Genomic DNA, 19,602 nt, shown 5'->3' with positions numbered 1-19,602 from the left:
TCCACGACTGAACCCTTTGGCACTCCTGTGTATCTTATTTGAATGGTTCTCCAGGTTAAAGGGACAATGTACAAAGAAACAATTGCCCTAAGGAATTTGCAATGCTGGATTAACTATTTTTAGTATATTTGGCACAGTTCATTGTAGCAAATTTGAATAAATTTCTAATTTTTACTTGAACATCTAAAAACAAAAAAGTACAATGGAAAAGATTTCCAACGAGGTGAATTTAAAGGCATCCATTAGTCTTATGAGACCATGGATCAAGCCTTTGGCTATCCACATGATTAATGCCCCTCATCATCTTGTGCACCTCTAATCCTCCGTCACTCCAAGGAGAAAAGGCCAAATTCACTCAACCTATTCTCATAAGGCGTGCTTTCCAATCCACATAATACCCTTGTAAATCTCCTCTACACTCTCTATAGTATCCACATCCTTCCTGTAGTGAGGTGACCAGAACTGAACACAGTGGGGTCTAACTAAGATCTTATATAGCTTTAATATTACCTCGTGGCTCTTGAACTCAATCCCACGGTCGATGAAGGCCATCACACCATAAGCCTTCTTAACAACACTATCAACCTGCACAGCAGCTTAGAGTGTCCTATGGACACAAATCCCAAGATCTCTGATCCTACACTCTGTCAAGAGACTTACCGTTAATAGTATATTCTGTCTACCAAAATGAACCACTTCACACTTAACTGGGTTGAACTCCATCTACCACTCCTCAGCCCAGTTCTACATCCTATCGATGTCCTGCTGTAACCTCTGACAACCCTCCAGACTATCTGCATCACGAAACTTACTAACCCATCCTTCTTCCTTATCCAGGTCATTTATATAAAAAAAAAATCACAAAAATCAGGATTCTGATTCTAATTTGCTACACTGGTTATGTCATTTGAATGCCCCTCTACCAAGTTCCCAAGTGTGTTGTGGGAGGTGTTCAAAATATAAAGGAAAGGTACGTGCACCCAGAGTTTCTCCGGTTAGCGGACGATTTCCCTCCACGCCTCTCTGGCGTAGTGGGGAACGGCGTACAGGGCAAGTTACAGCAGTGGTTTGCCATTGCCTTCTGCTGGGTGAGTTTCCAAAGAGATCACCAGCCCATAACCCAGCACGGACAGAAAGCACGCAGGGGAGCCGGCTGGATTCGAACTCAGGACCTTTCATCCCGAAGTCCGGCGCTGATGCCACTACGCCACCAGCCGGGTCACGTTCAAAATATAGATAGAGAAAAAGATTCAAGCATGTCCTCAGAACTTGCATGCCTCCCGCGAACCTTTGGACCACAATTGTTCAAAGTGAAGCTGGATTCAGGATTGTATTAAGAATCTCGAGGCTATGCATCAGGAGCACAGAGGAAGTGTGTGTAAGCAGTGCCCCATCTCACAAGCTACCTAGCTTCATCTGTGGAAGGGTCTGCAGATCCCACACTGGCCTCATCAACCACCTCCAAATCCCCAAAACCAGACTGGAAGCAAATTACCCACTATCCCAAGTGACTGCCGAAGAAGAGGTGAAAAGAAGAACATGGTTACAGCAGAGGTAGACAGAATCTTGCTAAGCAAATGAAAGAGTGAAATTGAAGTTGTCGTTAGATCAGCCATTACCTTCTCAAATGTCAGGACCCTACTAGGTTTGTTTTTACATCTTTCTACATGTAGAAAGCAGAATTGATCACCAAGAACTGCATCAAGAAACTTGGAACTTGGGTCCACTTAACTGTCTAAGTTAAGAAGAAACAACTTTTCCTGATGTGTGTTGTGAACATTGAATTCAGAATTTGCAACTCACTACTGCGCGGAACATGTGAAGGAAACCTTACGGCTACCTGAAAGAAGCTAGACATGGATATGAACGAGGAGGAAACATTTTGCTTTGGAGAAACTGGGTGCAACTCCAGTGAAATGTCAATGCCAGTATGAACCAATTAGTCAAATTTGTACAAAGGCTATTAATCACAATCACTGCAATTTGCCTTTCGCCACTATAGGTCTATAGCAAACGCGATTTGAATGGCTCTCCATGTGTTCTTAGATCACTTGGACAATACAAATACCTATGTCAGGATGCTGTTCATTGACAGTAGCTCAGCATTTAACACCATCATTCTTACAGTCCTGATCGAAAAGCTACAGAACCCGGGCCTCTGTACCTCCCTCTGCAACTGGGCCCTCAACTTTCTAACTGTGCGGATTGGAAATAACATCATCACGTCGCTGACAATCAACACTGGTGCACCACAGGTGTGTATACTTAGCCCGCTGCTCTACTCTCTCTACACCCATGACTGTGTGCCTAGACTTAGCTCAAATGCAATCTGTATATTTGCTGATGATACAACCATTGTTGGCAGAATCTCAGATGATGATAAAAAATGTACAGGAGCGAAATACACCAGCTAATTGAGTGGTGTCATAACAACCTTACCCTCAACGTTAGCAAGACCAAAGAACTGATAGTGGACTTCAGAAAAGGGAAGACAAGAGAGCACAAGCCAATCCTCATACAGGGATCAGAATTGGAGAGTGTCAGCAATTTCAAGTTCCTGGGTGTCACCATCTCTGAGGACCTAACCTGGTTAGAACATATTGATGCAAGACAGCGGCTATATTTCTAATGGATATTTAAGAGATTTGGTTTGTCACCTAAGACACTCAAATTTTTACATATGTACTACAGAGAGCATTCTGACTGGTTGCATCACTTTTTTTTGGGGGGGGGCCACTGCGGAAGATCGAAGTAAGTTGCAGAAACTTGTAAAAATTAGTTCAGCTCCATCATGGGCACTAGCCTCCGTAGTATCGAAGATGTCTTCAAGGATTGATGCCTCAGAGAGGTGGCATCCATCATTAAGGACCCCATCACTCAGCTTAAGCCTTGTTCTCATTGTTACTGTCAGGAAGGAGGTACAGAAGCCTGAAGGCACACACTCAACAATTCAGGAACCGCTTCTTCCCCTCTGCCATCCAATTTCTAAATGGACATCAAACCCATGAACACTATCTCATTGCTTTTTTTTTATTATTTCTGTTTTTGCCTACTTATTTTAACTCAACAACTCAATACATATACTTCCTGTAATTCAGGGTCTTTTTTTCCTGCAGCAAAGTTAACAAATTTCATAACATATGCCAGTAATATTAAACCTGATTCTAAGGAAGATGGTCAACGCTGCATGCATTATTTATATAAAGAATTTATTGGACACATTTACGTTGACAGTCCTCAATATCACAAGCATTATTTAAATTGGTCAGTGCACTTTATAGCAAAGAAAATAATAAAGCAAGAACTTTTATTGAGTGTATTTTAGACAACCTGTTCGAAAGGTCACCTTAGAACAGGGGTTCCCAACCTTTCCTTATGCATGGACCCCGCCATTTAACCGAGGTTGGGAGCCCCCTGCCTCAGACTATAGAGTTATGATTGTTTATATTCCCTCTGAGGTAAATGCACCGTACATATTGCAACGAACATGAGAAAATGTTTAACTCTTCGAAATGTTTCTGCTCCGTGGGTATATTAAATATCAGAGTAGCACACAGGGGAAAAAAAAGGCTGGTGGAACTCAGGAGGTCAGGAGACAGCATCTGACGAGGGGAATAACGAGTCGACGTTTCGAGATTTCCAATATCGGTAGAAACTCCCGTGTTTATGTGAAATATGAAGTGATTTATCCTCGGTGTTTGCGTGCAGCGGGGAGCAAGGTCTGGCGTTTTTCTACGTGGAACAGATCGCGGGGCGAAGCACAGAACTTACTTTTGGCCACTTTCCAGTCGGTGGTGGGGAGAGTTGGGTTAAACTCCCTGGAGGCCATTCTGCCGACAGAGGAGGTGAAGAGGGGGGAGCTCGGAGGCCGGCGGCGCAGGCGCAGACACGGGCCCGGGCGGCCGCCGGACAGCGGCGAGCGCGCGGGCGGCCATGGGCGGGAGGCGGCCGCCCGCTGCTGCTGCCGCCACCAGCTCGCCGACCAGCTCCTCCTCAGGAGGAGGGCCAGCCGTCTCCCGATCGGAAGCGCCATGGAGACCGGTGCCGAAATCACTCTACCGCCCTCGACGGAAGGTAGCGCCTACTAATAAAGTCAGTGGCCGAAAATGGTCTTAGTCAATATTTAACCACTCTCGGGGTTACTTCCGGTGACGTACTCCTTGGTGCAAGGGGCTCTGGTAATTGTAGTTTAATGTGTCAATTTTAAACCAATTTATTTATTTCCCCACTTGAAGCACAAGTATCAACATAATAATACCCACAAAATGCTGGAGGGACTCAGCAGGCCAGTCTGCATCTGTGGAAAAGAGTAAACAGTCGATGTTTCAGGCCCGGACCCTTCATCAGGACTTTGATTTCCAGAATCTGCTGATTTACTCTTGTCTGTGATCAGACAAATATTTGTATTACATTTCAGTTATACTACAAATCCTGAAGAAGGGTCTCGCCTGAAACGTTGGCTTTCTATTCATTTCCATAGATGCTGCCTGACCTACTGAGTTCCTCCAGTATTTACACTTCCTCCCTTACCACCTTTCAGGGCCCCAGACAGTCCTTCCAGGTGAGGCGACTTCACCTGTGAGTCGGCTGGGGCGATATACTGCGTCCGGTGCTCCCGATGTGGCCTTCTATATATTGGCGAGACCCGACGCAGACTGGGAGATCGTTTCTCTGAACACCAGAGAAAGCAGGATCTCTCAGTGGCCACACATTTTAATTCCACGTCCCATTCCCATTCTGATATGTCTATCCACGGCCTCCTGTACTGTAAAGATGAAGCCACAGTCAATCACCTTATATTCCGTTTGGGTAGCCTCCAACCTGATGGCATGAACATTGACTTCTCTAACTTCTGCTAATGCCCCACCTCCCTCTCGTACCCCAACCGTTATTTATTTATATACACACATTCCTTTTCTCTCTCTCCTTTTTCTCCCTCTGACTATACCCCTTGCCCGTCCTCTGGGCTTCCCCCACCCCCTTTTCCTTCTCCCTGGGCCTCCTGTCCCATGATCCTCTCATATCCCTTTTGCCAATCACCTGTCCAGCTCTTGGCTCCATCCCTCCCCCTCCTGTCTTCTCCTATCATTTTGGATCTCCCCCTCCCCCTCCCACTTTCAAATCTTTTACTAGCTCTTCCTTCAGTTAGTCCTGACGAAGGGTCTCGGCCCGAAACGCCGACTGTACCTCTTCCTAGAGATGCTGCCTGGCCTGCTGCGTTCACCAGCAACTTTGATGTGTGTTCCTCCAGCATTTTGTGTGTTTGCTGTGGTTTTCCAGCTTCTGTAGACTTTCTCGTGTTTATACTACAAAGATGTGTTTTTTTTTTAAGAATAAAAGAACAATTATGAGTGGGCAATGTCGAGGAAGAAAATCTTTCCACCTGCAGGTAAATGAAAAGAGTAAACCATGATCAGTAACTTATAAAAAGGTTGCAAATCTGAAATAAATACAAACCAATGAATTGCTGGAAATACCCACCAGGACTTATAGTGTCTGTGGTGAAAGAAACAAAGTTAACTTTTCGGCTGATCTACCCCTCAGCCATCAGGTTCCGGAACCAGAGAGGTAACTTCACTCAACTTCAACTTCCCATTATTCAGGACATTTACAAAGAGAGGTTGTAAAAAGGATCATTGGGGACATGAGTCAACCACAAACTGTCCCAGCTGCTACCATCCGGGAAACGATTCCGCAGCATAAAAGCCAGGACCAACAGGCTCCGGGACAGCTTCTTCCACCAGACCATCAGTCTGATTCATTCATGCTGGCACAACTGTATTTCTAGGTTATATTGACTGTCCTGTTGTACATACTATTTATTATAAATTGCACATTGCACATTTAGACGGAGACGTAACGTAAAGATTTTTACTCCTCATGTATGTGAAGGATATAAGTAATAAAGTCAATTCAATTCACCCCAACTGTTCCCACAACTTATATACCTACTGTACATGAGTCAATTAGATTTATCAATTCTTGATATTTATTGCATCTTTATTATTATTTCTTTTTTTCTTTCTGTTTGTCTTTTGAACACTGGTTGTTGGTCCGTCTCATTTTTCATTGATTCTAACATGTTCCTTGTATTTACTTGTGAATGCCTGCAAGAAAATGGGTCTCAGGGTTGTGTATGGTTACATATATGTACTTTGATAATAAATTTACTTTGGACTTCAATGTTAACTTCATATCATGCTCCACAGATGCAGCCTGGCCTGCTGAATACTTCCGTTAGACCATAAGACATGAGGGCAGAAGGTGGCCACTCAACCCATTGAATCTGCTCTATCACAGCTGATTTACTGTCCTTCTCAAATCCATTCTCCTGCCTTCTCCCCGTAGCCTTTGACGCTCTTACCAATCAAGAACCTATCAATCTCCTCTTTGAATATACCCAAAAACCTGGCCTTCACAGTCTCTGTGGCAATGAATTCCATAGATTCGCCATCCTCTGGCTAAAGAAACTCTTTCTCATCTCTGTTCTAAATGGATGTCCTTGTATTCTTAGACTGTGCCATCTGGTTCTGGACACCTCTCCATGTCCACTCGATCTAGGCCTTTCAATATTTGCTAGGTTCAATTTAATGTCAGAGAAATGTATACGATATGCATCCTGAAATGCTTTCTCTTCGCAAACATCCACAAAAACAGAGGAGTGCTCCAAAGGATGAATAACAGTTAAATGTTAGAACCCCAAAGCCCCCCCCAGCTCCCCCCTCCCACGCATAAGCAGCAGCAAAGCGATGACCCCCCTCCTCCACCAGTAAAAAAAAGCATCTGCACCCTCCACCAAGCAGTCAAGCGGGATGCGAGCATCAATAAAGACACAGACTTGCAGTATCCCAAAGACTACTCATTCGTCCAGTATTTGACATACCACAGGCGCTCTCTCTCTCTCCCTAATAAGGGAAAAAGGGGTGTCCCTGTTTCACAGCGAGAGGGGAGACATAACAAACAACTCGCCGATTTATGGTGTTAAAAGTCCGTGGCGTCGCTTGTTCCGAGCTCTGTGCCCGAAGAACTCGGGTCTCTGGGCACACAGCCAGCAGCCAGCTCACCGCTTTTGATCTTCCATGTACTCCCACGACACATCAGGCAGCAGCACCGACCTCGAATCCACCCGTCTCCAGAGCCAAGAAAATCCGGTGCACTAGTCTACCAGGCCGCGTCCTTGGCATATCGAAAAGCGGCCAGTCGTGAGGCCCTGTGAGTGGGTCCCGTTCCCACAAGGAACCGAAGTCAGCATGTAACTCCAGGTCAGGGTCTTCAAATTAACCCTGAAAAGGAAAGAAAAAATATTAAAGATTGAAATAGACCTGTTTCCGAAGATGCAAGCAAAGGTTAAGTTTCAATGAGATACCCTCCCCATTCTTCTGAGCAAAAGGGATACAAGGCTGGAGAAGGGAGAGGATCATGGGACACCTTATATTCGGTCTGGGTAGCCTCCAACTTGATGGCAGGAACATTGACTTCTCTAACTTCCATTAATGCACCTCCTCCCATTCTTACCCCATCCCTTATTTATTTATTTATTCTTTTTTTTCCCTTTTTTTCTCTCTCTCTGTCCCTCTCATAATAACTCTTTGCCTGCTCTCCATCTTCCTCTGGTGCTCCCCTCCCCCTTTCTTTCTCCCTAGGCCTCCTGTCCTATGATCCTCTCCCTTTTGCCAATCAACTTTCCAGCTCTTAGCTCCAACCCTCCCCCTCCTGTCTTCTATCATTTCAGATCTCACCCTCCCCCTCTCACTTTCAAATCTCTTACTATCTCTTCTTTCAGTTAGTCCTGATGAAGGGTCTCGGCCGGAAATGTTGACTGTACTACTTCCTAGAGACGCTGCCTGGCCTGCTGGCGTTCCACCAGCATTTTGTGTGCGTTGCTTGAATTTCCAGCATCTGCAGATTTCCTCGTGTTTCAGGTATTAAGGCCAAAGCTCTTGGAGCTTACTGATTATTTTTGAGAGGATCATGGGATTGAGTGTTGGGCTGTACTCAATAAAGAGTATGCCTTTTTGCTGTCCAGATAGTCCAGGATTGGGTGAAGAGCCAATAAGATGGCATCTGTTGTGGACCTGTTGTGACAGTAGGCAAATTGGAGCGGATCCAAGTCACCTCTCAGGCAGGAACTGATACGTTCCATCACGAGCCTCCAAAACATTTCATCACTGTGGATGCAGGTGCAACAGGGTGACAGTCATTGAGACAGGTCATCACACTCTTCCTGGGCACCAGTATGATTGAAACCTGCTTGAAGCTATATAGGACCCTGGTCAGGCCCCACTTGGAATACTGCGCTCGATTCCGGTCGCCTCACTATAGGAAGGACGTGGAAACCATATAGAAAGGGTGTAGAGGAGACTTACAAGGATGTTGCCTGGATTGGGGAGCATGCCGTATGAGAAATAAATTAAAAAGTAGTGAGGTAGTGTTTGTGGGTTAACTGTCCATTCAGAAATTGGATGGCAGAGGGGAAGAAGCTGTCCCAGAATCGTTGAGTGTGTGCCTTCAGGCTCCTGTACCTCCTCCCTGATGGTAGCAATGAGAAGAGGGTGTGTCCTGGGTGATGGGGGCCCTTAATGATGGATCCCGCCTTTTGGAGGCATCACTCCTTGGATGCTACGGAGGCTGGTGCCCATGATGGAGCTGACTGAGTTTACAACTCTCTGCAGCTTATTTCGATCCCCTGCAGTAACCATCCCCCCCATATCAGACAGTGATACAGGCGGTTAGAATGCTCTCCACAGTACATCTGTAGAAATTTGCGAGTATCTCTGGTGATGTACCAAATATCCATGATACGGTGTCGACGAAACTCGTCAAGGTAACAATTCTGTTTAAAAGAAAATATTACGCAAATAAATTGAAAAAATAACTTTGGAAGCAGAGACATCCACATACATGGATAAAATGCAGGTTTATGTGAAAATGATTAAACTTAACAAATCCTGAGAGTTATAACGTGCCTGGTTGCAAAATGAGTTGCTGTTCTTCAGCCTATTTCAGGCATCATCGGTGTCCTGAGCAACATTTATTCCTCAACCAATAAAACATCGTGCTCGACCGTATATTTTAATATTGGCCAATATGTTTGTTTTGCTAGAATATTCTGCAGTGATTACTGCAAGTTTTCATTGTGGCATTAATCTGGAAATAAATAACAAGGCAGAGTACTGAGCTATTTGGGAACTAATTACATATTGATTTTACAAGCAACTTTATATTTTTTCAGTTTTACACAACATTGAAATAGATAATGTTGAAGTTTCTGTTGATAAACTATTGGCCCGATATCTTGCTTTTTAAAAACTGAGTTAGTGAGGCCTCCATCGGTCAGGGTCGGCCGTGGATGTTGCGATGGAGCTGTCTAGATACGCAAGCCTGGGCAGTACGGTGTGGAGAGCAAGCTGTTGCCCACACAGCTGATGAACCCAAAGGAATGGCAGAGACCAGATACAGTTTGGCAGCAGCGACATTGTGGAAGTTGGCAGTCAGCGTTGAACTCAATGTATCACTCCAGCTCTGGATTTTTCCCGAAGCCTTCCCCATGAGTGGGTACAGCCGCAAGGCAGCAGAGGTTTGAGATCAGAGTCTTCCTTCTCTTAGATAAGCTGCCAACCGGGGCTGACGAGCCCCATCTGCCCGAAGCGACTGGTTTTAAGATGCCAGTAACCCGCCTTTGCCCCTTCTCCTGTCAGTAGAAACAGTTCCACCAGGCTTAGTAGCTAAGCCACACGTGAAGGCCAGGAGCTGGGCTTGGTTGTCAGAGGCTATTTGAGACGCACGGCTTTGGGAACATTTAATAGGTAGTGGGAGCTTTTCCCCATTACCACCCCCGGCTATAACAAGCTCAAGGAACCGGTTCTTAAAACTGGGGGACAAATTTTGTGCTCTAACGTTCCTGAAAAGTTTTTGGAATAATTAGATTGGATTATGAGGACACTCAGTCCTCGTTTATTGCCATTTAGTAGAATAATTGTCAGTATGGACATTTGCAACAATGTCACCTGACCAGCTGAGCCCAATCAGCCTTTTGTGCGTTGCTCCAGACTTCCAGCATCTGCAGTCTCTTGCGTCGTGCTAATTCTGGTGTTGCAAATGTCCATTGTGGCAGCTCCAGAAGGTTCTTTCTTTAAAACGACTAAAAATCGAACAGCCTGTTGGATAGTCGATGGATCTGAAAGGTGGATATGAATGCAAGTAGCTACATTTGCTCCCCATTATTAATTAAACCAACTTTTTACATAGCAACACACTCAAAATGCTGGAGGAACTCAGCAGGCCAGGCGGAAACATCAATTTGTTTACTCTTTTCCATAAAAGCTGCCTGGCCTGCTGAGTTCCCCCAGCGTTTTGTGTGTGTTGTTTGGATTTCCAGCAACTGCAGATTTTCTCTTGTTTACAACCTTTACATAAATGTATTTATGTATTTATTGAGACAGAGGACGGAATAGGCCCATCTGGCCTTTCGAGCCACACTGCAATCCCCTGGTTAAAAGGCATCCGTTAGTCTTGAGAAACCATGGATCTGCGCCTGGAAAGTCTTCACTCTCCAGGGCGCAGGCCTGGGTAAGGTTGTATGGAGGACCAGCAGCTGCCCATGCTGCAAGTCTCCCCTCTCCACGACACCGATGTTATCCAAGGGAAGGGCATTAGGACCCATACAGCTTGGCACCAGTGTCGTCGCAGAGCAATGTGTGATTAAGTGCCTTGCTCAAGGACACAACACGTTCCCTTGGCTGGGGCTCGAACTCACGACCTTCAGGTCGCTAGTCCAATGCCTTAACCACTTAGTCACGTGCCCACACCTCCCCGGTTTAACCCAAGCCTAATCATGGGGCAATTACCAACCAGTACATCTTTGGACTGAATTGAATTGACTTTATTACTTACATCCATCACATACATGATGAGTAAAAATCTTTACGCTAAATGTGCAATTTATAGCAATTTGTAATAAATAGTATGTACAACAGAACAGTCACTATAACATAGAAATACAATTGTATCAGCATGAATTAGTCAGTCTGATGGCCTGGTGGAAGAAGCCGTTGGTCCTGGCTTTTATGCTGTGGTACCGTTTCCCGGATGGTAGCAGCTGGAACAGTTTGTGGTTGGGGTGACTCGGGTCCCCAGTGATCCTTCAGGCCCTTTTTACACACCTGTCTCTGTAAATGTCCTGAATAGTGGGAAGTTCACATCTACAGATGTGCTGGGCTGTCCGCACCACTCTCTGCAGAGTCCTGTGGTTGAGGGAAGTACAGTTCCCATACCAGGCAGTGATGCAGCCAGTCAGCATGCTCTCAATTGTTCCCCTGTAGAAAGTCCTTAGGATTTGGGGGCCCATACCAAACTTCTTCAACCGTCTGAGGTGAAAGAGGCACTGTTGTGCTTTTTTCACCACACAGCCGGTATGTACAGACCACATGAGATCCTCAGTGATGCGTATGCCGAGGAACTTAACCCCCTCAACCCCAGATCCATTGATGTCTACAGGGGTTAGCCTGCCTCCATTACTCCTGTAGTCCACAACCAGCTCCTTTGTTTTTGCAACATTGAGGGAGAGACTGTTTTCTTGACACCACTGTGTCAGGGTGATGACTTCTTCTCTGTAGGCTGCCTCATTATTATTTGAGATTTGGCCAATCAATGTTGTCGTCATGGCTATCCCTTGAGGTCGAGGATGATGGTCTTCGTTCTGTTGATCTACTTATGGGCTCTCAAGTGGTCTATGAGTCCAATCTTGGCTTTGAAAGTTCTTCTGCATTCAGGGCAGGTAGTTCCAGATGGCAGATCAGGCTTTGGTTGTTGCTGCCTCTCTTTCCATTTTCTTCTCTTTTCTTCTAATTCTGCACATCCGTTGGCTTCGAAAGTTGCTGTTCCTTCTCGGATGATGGCTTGCCAGAATTTCCTGTCCTTGGCATTGGTTTCCCAATTGTTGATGTCGATGTTACACTTCTTCGTGTTGGCTTTTAAGACGTCTTTGAATCTCTTCTGTTGTCCGCCAACCAATGTAGTGATTAGTCAGTGAATTTAATTAGCAGATTGGAGCGGTGGGTGGCAATACAGTCGTGTGTTGAGAGAGTAAAGGAGGGGCTTAGTTCACAGCCCTGAGGTGCACCTGTGTCGAGGGGCAGAGGTGAGGGAGCCCACTCGCACTGCGGGAGGAAACCAGAGCACCCGGAGGACACTCACACGGTCATGGGGAGAATGTGGGAAATCACAGGCGGATGTCAAATCCCTTGAGCAACGCTGGAGTCACTCAGCAGGTCTGGTAGCATTTATGGAAGGGAGTAAACAGTAGACGTTTCGCATCGAGGACCTTCATCAAAACTGGAGGAGGAGGGGGTCGAAACCAGAATAAAGGGGAAGGAGGTGTAGCACGGGACTGTCATATGTTGAAAGATTGGAGCGACTGGGGTTGTATACACTGGAATTTAGAAGGATGAGAGGGGATCTGATTGAAACATATAAGATTATTAAGGGATTGGACACGCTGGAGGCAGGAAACATGTTCCCGATGTTGGGGGAGTCGAGAACTGGAGGCCACAGTTTAAGAATAAGGGGTGGGCCATTTAGAACGGAGTTGAGGAAAAACTTTTTCACACAGAGGGTTGTGGTTCTGTGGAATGCTCTGCCTCAGAAGGCAGTGGAGGCCAATTCTCTGGATTCTTTCAAGAAAGAGTTAGATAGAGCGCTTAAGGATAGCGGAGTGAAGGGACATGGGGAGAAGGCAGGAAAAGGGTACTGATCACAGTGAATGGTGGTGCTGGCTCGATGGGCTGAATGGCCTACTCCTGCACCTAATGTCTATTGTCTAAGTTGTCAAATTCCCGCTGCTTCCTTTCACTGATGATACACCTACCCAATCACAAATCTACAGATTGCCATCCAATCACATACGTCCTCTTGACGGGTTGAGTCGATCTCACTGGCATTATTGACAGCCCCATGTCAATCCTGACACCAGGAAGAGGATAGATGCCGGTGATTGGTACAATCGGATGCATCGTCATCGAAAGAAGACGGAAATGTACCGTTTCCAGCATTTTCTGCTTTCTCTGCATCGCTTCATTGGACACTACGGTTTGATTGGCGGCGCTGGTAGCCAGTGGGCGGCCCCGGGGGGCGGGATCCCTCCCGCAAGGCTGTCCCCTACTCCCGTCAGCCCCGATTGACGGCCGAGCGGGGCAATCAGAAGGCCGGGCGTCGAAAGCCCACGCCAATGAGTGGGCAGAGGCGGGATTTCCGAGGCGAGTTCTAGTAAGTTCGAGAAGGTGCATGGTTAGTCGGTGAGGCGCTCAGACTGTGCTGGAGATGGATCTGGCGAAGGTGAGTTGGCCAGAATTAAAGGTTTAGGTCCAAAACATACCCGAGCAGCCGTTAAATTTGGAGGGGATACGGAATGCATTGAGAGCCATTCGGCGCGATGTATGCTGTAACGAGGCGAAAGTGGGGTGTGTGTGTGTTGAAGAAAGCCACGTTAAGGATCAACTATTTAAAAAAAAGCAGACCGTAGCCTCTGTCAAGATGAGCAGATGCCCTGTAAAGTGCATTGTTAAAAAAAATTGTTAGGCAAAGATGTAACTTGCACATATGTTGCTATTTGAAGTGCATGGGGTTTTAAAGTTCCCCTGACTTGTAATATTTTTTCTCTCTGTAGGCTCATAACACTTCACTTGTTTAAAAACTGAACACCTCTGCCTTCAGGCACGCCTGATGCCCTCCTTTGAGGAGATCTGAGGCTTCATTCATTCGCATGGTCGTGTCTCAATGGTCTGGGCAGCTACTATAGTTTAAAACCTGATACAGACCTCGTGGCGTTAACCTTAATTCCCCTCCTGCCCCTTTCAGGCTCAGCTGCTGTCTTTGAGTGATTGTGGACTTGGGTCTTTTGAATCAGGTGTGTGTTCTGAAAAGGATGGAGTGGTTGTTTGTGCACAGAGTGGGGCTGACTTGAGGAAAGCTTTTTTAAAAAAATGCTGACGTTGACTTGGAGACTTGTATAATCTCTGTGCTATACTCTATATTGACTGTGAACACGAGAAGATGGATGAAATCCTCCCTTTAGTGCAAGCCCCAACAAATGATGGTCTATTTATAGTCGACTGTCTCTCTGCTGTTGGCATGGAGGGGAAGAAAAATCGAGAGAGTATTTTTGGTTCGTGGTGCTTTACTTCATCTCCAACCACCACCCCCCTCCCAAACACAGCTTCCCCAGCTCTAATATTCCAAGTACAGATACTTGACAGTCTTTGACCAACAGGAGTTCATTAGATTGAGGTGCCTCCTTTACTGCCCTGTTGCAGTTCGGGATGTTTTGGCGTTCAGTTCCAGCGGTGCCTGTAAGGAGCTTGTACGATCTCCCTGCGTGAGTTTCCTCCCACAGTCCAAAGACATACCGGTTAGTAGGTTAATCAGTTGTAAGTTGTCCTGTGATTAGGCTAGGGTTAAATCAGTGAGTTGCTCAATGGTATGGCTTGCTGGGCCGAAGGCCCCTTTCCGAGCTATGTACCCCAAATAAATACAGTTGAAGCGGGTTAATTGTCCTAATTAAACAGCTGTCCTAATTAGCTGAAGTTTCATGGAAATAGTTAAAAAGGTATGTTTTTTTTTAAAAAACATCAAACTATCATTTAAGTGAGGAACAAATTGTGCATTTAAATGAAATACAGGACAGATTAGACTGCTACCAATACCACTACAGTACTATAAAACCATATTAGTTCCTAATGGCTTTTGAAGGAGTAATTTGGTGTATGTTGTTTTCCTCTTTTGATTGACTGTAAATTAGCAAAATCAGCTCGGACGCCTAGTGTAGATAATGTTCATACAATGCTCTCAACTATTTCATCCTCCAAATCTTTATTTTCATTGTGACATTCAAGATGATTGTTGATACCTTCAAAACCTTCATGGTTCCTAATTTGTTGAAGTAGTAAAACCTTTTAATTTTCACTCCTGGAGGAACTGCTGGGAACCGGCAGTGAGTGAAACAGCTCTGAATTGTCTTGCTGCAAGTTTCTCACCCGCTATCAGTGACAAAAGTCGCTGCGTTTTGAACACAAGCACACACAACTGGCAGTATTTATTTTAATCTGTTCACTCTGAGCATGGTTTAGTGTTTGACAGCACACATCTGATGTTAGAAACTGTTCTGACTAACTTGGGGCAAAAGTCCTCTGTCCCAGTTAGGCAGCGTAGTGTCCCAAGTAAATGACGGGTATCCTGGATTAGCTTTTGTTCTTGAAGAGTTGTCCCAAATAAGAGACTGTCCTGATTACTGATGGCCCAATAAACTAGAATCCACTGTGTCTATATGACAGAAATATCACTCTTGTTTTCTGGGGGATTGCCTCACCTTCCCTGAGCGAAGATGTAAGAAAATTCCTCAGCTTCCAAAAATTCAAAATCTCCTTTATTTTATTTTCAGAAAAGCAAACATTACAAACAAAAATGGGCCGTTTGGTTTATTTTAAGATCATAGGAGGAGAATTAGGCTATTCGATCCATCGAGTCTGCTCCACCATTCCATCATGGCTGATTTATTATCCCTCTCAACCCCATTCTCCTGCCTTCTCCCCGTGACTTCTGTTGCCCTGCCAAATCAAGAACCAGTCAGCCTCCACGTCAAATATACCCAATGACTTGATCTCCGCAGTCATCTGTGGCATTGAATTGCACAGATTCACCGCCCTCTGGCTAAAGAAATGCCTCCTCATTCTGCTCCAAAGGAATGTTCTTCTGCCCTAAGGCTTTGCCCTCTCATCCTAGACTCTCTCACATCCTCTCTAGGCCTTTCAATATCCGATAGGTTTCAATGAGATCTCCCCCTGCCCCCAGTTCTTCTAAACTCTAGTGAGACTGCGTAAGTTACAGCTGGTGTCCGCAGGTCCTACATGTTTGGTCTGACAGGAGGCGGCTACGAGAATGCAAGCGAGCCTGGAACACATCAATAACAATGCATGGCAGGTTAATTCAGGTACTATGACAGGGTCCAGCCAGGTCTACCTGTCATGTGCACCCATCCGATTAAAATGTTCTAATGCTAATTTATCACCATCTTCACTCAATGGTGTTAAATCAGACTTCAGACAAGCCCAGCTCTTCCCACCAGTGAAAACCTCTTGCTGTTTCTTTCACCAAATAACTGGAGATCATTTTTACTCGTCATATACACTTATATGCTGTATTGTTCCATGACTCCCTTTTTGATAGGAAATCTACGTGGATTTGGGGGGGGGGGTAGGGAGGGTTGTAGTCTAGGTGTGGGTCAATGCGACTAGGCCGAATAACATTTTGGCATGGACTAGATGGGCTGAAGGGTCTGCTTCTATTCCTTAACCTCTATCTCCCTCATTTTGGCCTGTGTCTTATTGTCTGTCTGCACTGCACTTGCTCTGGAATTGCAACACTTTATTCTGTACTTTGTACTCTTTACAAATGCACTGTTGTCATAAATGGATCTGTATGAACAGTGCACAAGACGCATTTGTCAGTGTATCTTGGTGCAAGAACAATAATAAACCAGTTTACCATTTTAAATTTTATCTGTTCCGTTGTTAATCTAGACCCTGTTCTGGCCTTTGACAACCATCATCACTGTATACTAAACCACCAATTTTCATGTCATTCTCCAACGTGCAAAGTTACCACCTATATTCTCATACAAATCATTAACGTATGACAGATAGCAAGAGATTCAGTACCAGTCCCTGAAGGCTAGTTATCTTTTTCCATATCTATTTTAAAATTGAATGAATTGTTCCCAAAGTTCTCTCTCCTAACTCTCTAGTTATTGTTCTGCTTTATTTCCCAGGTGGAGGTTGTGTTGTCCCCTCTCTAGTAGGGCTGGCTGCACATTGTTTGGGAAAATTTTCCATCTTGTGAACTGTCTAAGTTAATGAAGTTTACCTTCTAGAACACACAGACTTCAAATTTAATTTGATCACAAGTGAATTTTCTTTTTCCCTCACTATTCCTCCAAATCCTTGGACTGTTTAACATTGGAAAGAACAGGTAAACTTTGAAAGTCTCATGGTGATCCCAAATGATTAGAGCATCACAACTGGGAGCAGCTTTCACCAAGCTGTGTACTTTATTTTTACACTTTTACCTTATAATTGAGAGTGCTGTCTCACCAGTGGCTAGTCTTCCTGCAAAAAAAAAGTGCACAAGTAATGCTTTCAGAAGACTTAAATTGTTCATCTTTAAGTGACTTGTGTTTATCTAGTTAGTTCCTCAGTCATTCTTAATGATAGTTGCTCGTGTATTGTCAGTTAATGTTGGTTGTTTTGGGGCGGGGGGGGGGGGAGAGTACCTAGACAGGGTAGAGCTGAGTGTCTGATAGGAACCAAAAGTGAGTGAGCTACCCCAGAATGGACTCAAAAAGCCCGTTTGCCGGAGGTGCTACCCCTCCCTGGACACCCCAAACATGCGCGTTTGCATGCTGCAGCAGACGCATCCCATACGCTGACAGGCTGAACCAGGTGAGGGGAGCCAGTGAGCCTTGCATCCTGATGGGGTAGGTACACAAAGTCAGACTAGTCAGATGAGATCTACAGTGAGATCCAACACCCAGTAAGGTGGTTCTGCAACACTCCGTGGAGAACGAAGGATATGATGAGGCACAGGAGAAGTCACGGTCATCCACTGCAACCAAGAAAGACCCCAGTTGTGATGACTGCTCGTACCACTGGACCCAGTCAAGAGGGTGGAACTGTCACAGTGCAGTGGCTGTTCCACTTTAAAACTCTCCCGCAGAGGTATCCTGTCATCATTAGATACAGCGGGCAACCAACAGATGGGGTAGACAGTGAATGTATTTTCCTGAATAGGAAACTATATAACTATAACCCACAGGTTTAAAGCATGGATTCCCAACTTTTTTATGCTATAGACCTCGACCATTAACCCCAGGTTGGGAACCCCTGGTTTAAAGTGAAGGACAATATTTGAGTACGATCTGAGGAGCAAGTTTTTCCTCAGAGATTGGGTTGATGAGATGCGCTCACACATCCGCTACTAAAGCGCAAAGGAATTTAAATTGTGCACACAAGGTTGTCACCCTCTACCTTGCTGGCAGTTTAAATATATTTCACAATTGTATACAACCACACTTCCTTTTCAGGTTTCTGATGCAGACTGTGTTGACAATGTGGAGTTTGCAATGATTTGTTTGCAGATTTTAGAACTAGTTTATTTTTGAAGAAATTATTTACTACGTCAAATTCCAAAGAAGCAAAGGGCACGAAGTGCAAAAGAACTGCGAGTTCGTTTAAAATGGAATGGCTTAATGAAGAAGTAGAAACTGATAAACCGAAAGCTCATGAGGTCAGGAGCATGCAGCTGCAAGAATTATTTATGTACAATACAGAAACTGGTGTTACTCATGTATATTGTCACAATGCAAAAGTTGCTGGAGAATTTGCAAGTGGGAAGAAGTGGAGTGATATTTGGACACTTGAATTTTTAAAACGTCATTTAGCAAGCAAATCACATATGGACAGTGTGCAAAAGCTCCGGCAAGAAAATCCTTCGTTACCCGCGACAGGGCTGCTGCATATGTTTTGTGAGAGTGCAGATGAAAGAGCAAAAATGATCAAACCCAGAGGAGATCAAAGTTCTTATAGACAGTGTTTTTCTAGCTGTTAGCATGAATACTCAGTGCATAAAATTCAGTGCGCACGTGTCACTGGGCAAAAAAATTGCCCCGCACAAGGTTTTTGCGCATTCTGGTCATTACAAATTGGAGTGAACATCGGGTACAAAGTATAGGTGTCCAATAGAGCTTTTATTTTAATTAAAAGCCTATTTGGATAGGTACATGGACAGAGAAAGCTTGGTGGGAGATGGGCCAAACACAAATAAATGGATTAATTTAGGTAGACCTTGGACAACTTGGATTGAAGTAACTGAATAACTGGGCTACATTATGTCTTCATTAAAAGGTAGAGTGTCTTATAGCCTGATTCTAATAAGCTTATGAATGTGATGGTAGTTTCAGTAATTACAACGGGCATCAGATTTCTGAACAGTCTGTGAGCCATGAGCCATGAGCTCATTGAACATCTTTCACACTGATTTTATTTTTGCACTGCTGTTGTAGAACAACAACTTTCACAAAGATAAACCTGATTCTGAACATTGCACAAAGTGAGATTAAAATAATAGGTGTGTAGATTTGGGTTCCAAGCTAAAGGATTGGACAATATTTTTAGTTTATTTATGGCAAATTGTACAAAAGCATTAAAGAAGGATTTTATTCCAAAACTTTTTTTCTCTCTCAGGTGAATGAACTCAAGGAGAAGGGTAATCAAGCCCTGAGTGCTGGGAAGATAGATGATGCCATCATATGCTACAGTGAAGCCATTAAGCTGGACCCCAAGAATCACGTACTCTACAGCAATAGGTCGGCTGCTTATGCGAAAAAAGGAGATTATCAGAGGGCCTATGAGGATGGCTGCAAAACTGTTGAAATTAAACCAGATTGGGGCAAGGTAAGCTACCTTGAGAGGAGGGAAAAGACTGCTGTTTTCTCTGTTGGCATTGAGGTTTCCATACGTTTTCATTTATTACTGAGCCTGTTCAAAATGCTGAAAG

At 44.7% G+C, this 19,602-nt stretch overlaps 1 protein-coding gene across 4 annotated transcripts in view; it reads left to right on the top strand.

Moving 5' to 3' along the window:
- stip1 (stress-induced phosphoprotein 1) overlaps positions 1–19,602 on the top strand; it is a 57,313-nt gene that overhangs the window by 7,072 nt on the left and 30,639 nt on the right. For 2 of the 4 annotated variants that reach the window (XM_063036406.1, XM_063036405.1), the window contains exon 3: positions 19,290–19,499. In XM_063036406.1, the coding sequence (XP_062892476.1) occupies positions 19,290–19,499 (210 nt within the window). Of the gene's footprint in view, positions 1–3,782; positions 4,075–13,192; positions 13,333–19,289; positions 19,500–19,602 lie in introns of those variants that run through there. The other 2 variants (XM_063036404.1, XM_063036407.1) reach the window with 2 other exon arrangements.

This window comes from Mobula hypostoma, chromosome 30 (assembly GCF_963921235.1).
Source record: "Mobula hypostoma chromosome 30, sMobHyp1.1, whole genome shotgun sequence".
In the NCBI taxonomy this organism is placed as follows: domain Eukaryota; kingdom Metazoa; phylum Chordata; class Chondrichthyes; order Myliobatiformes; family Myliobatidae; genus Mobula; species Mobula hypostoma.
This window is presented reverse-complemented; position numbering and strand designations above follow the sequence as displayed.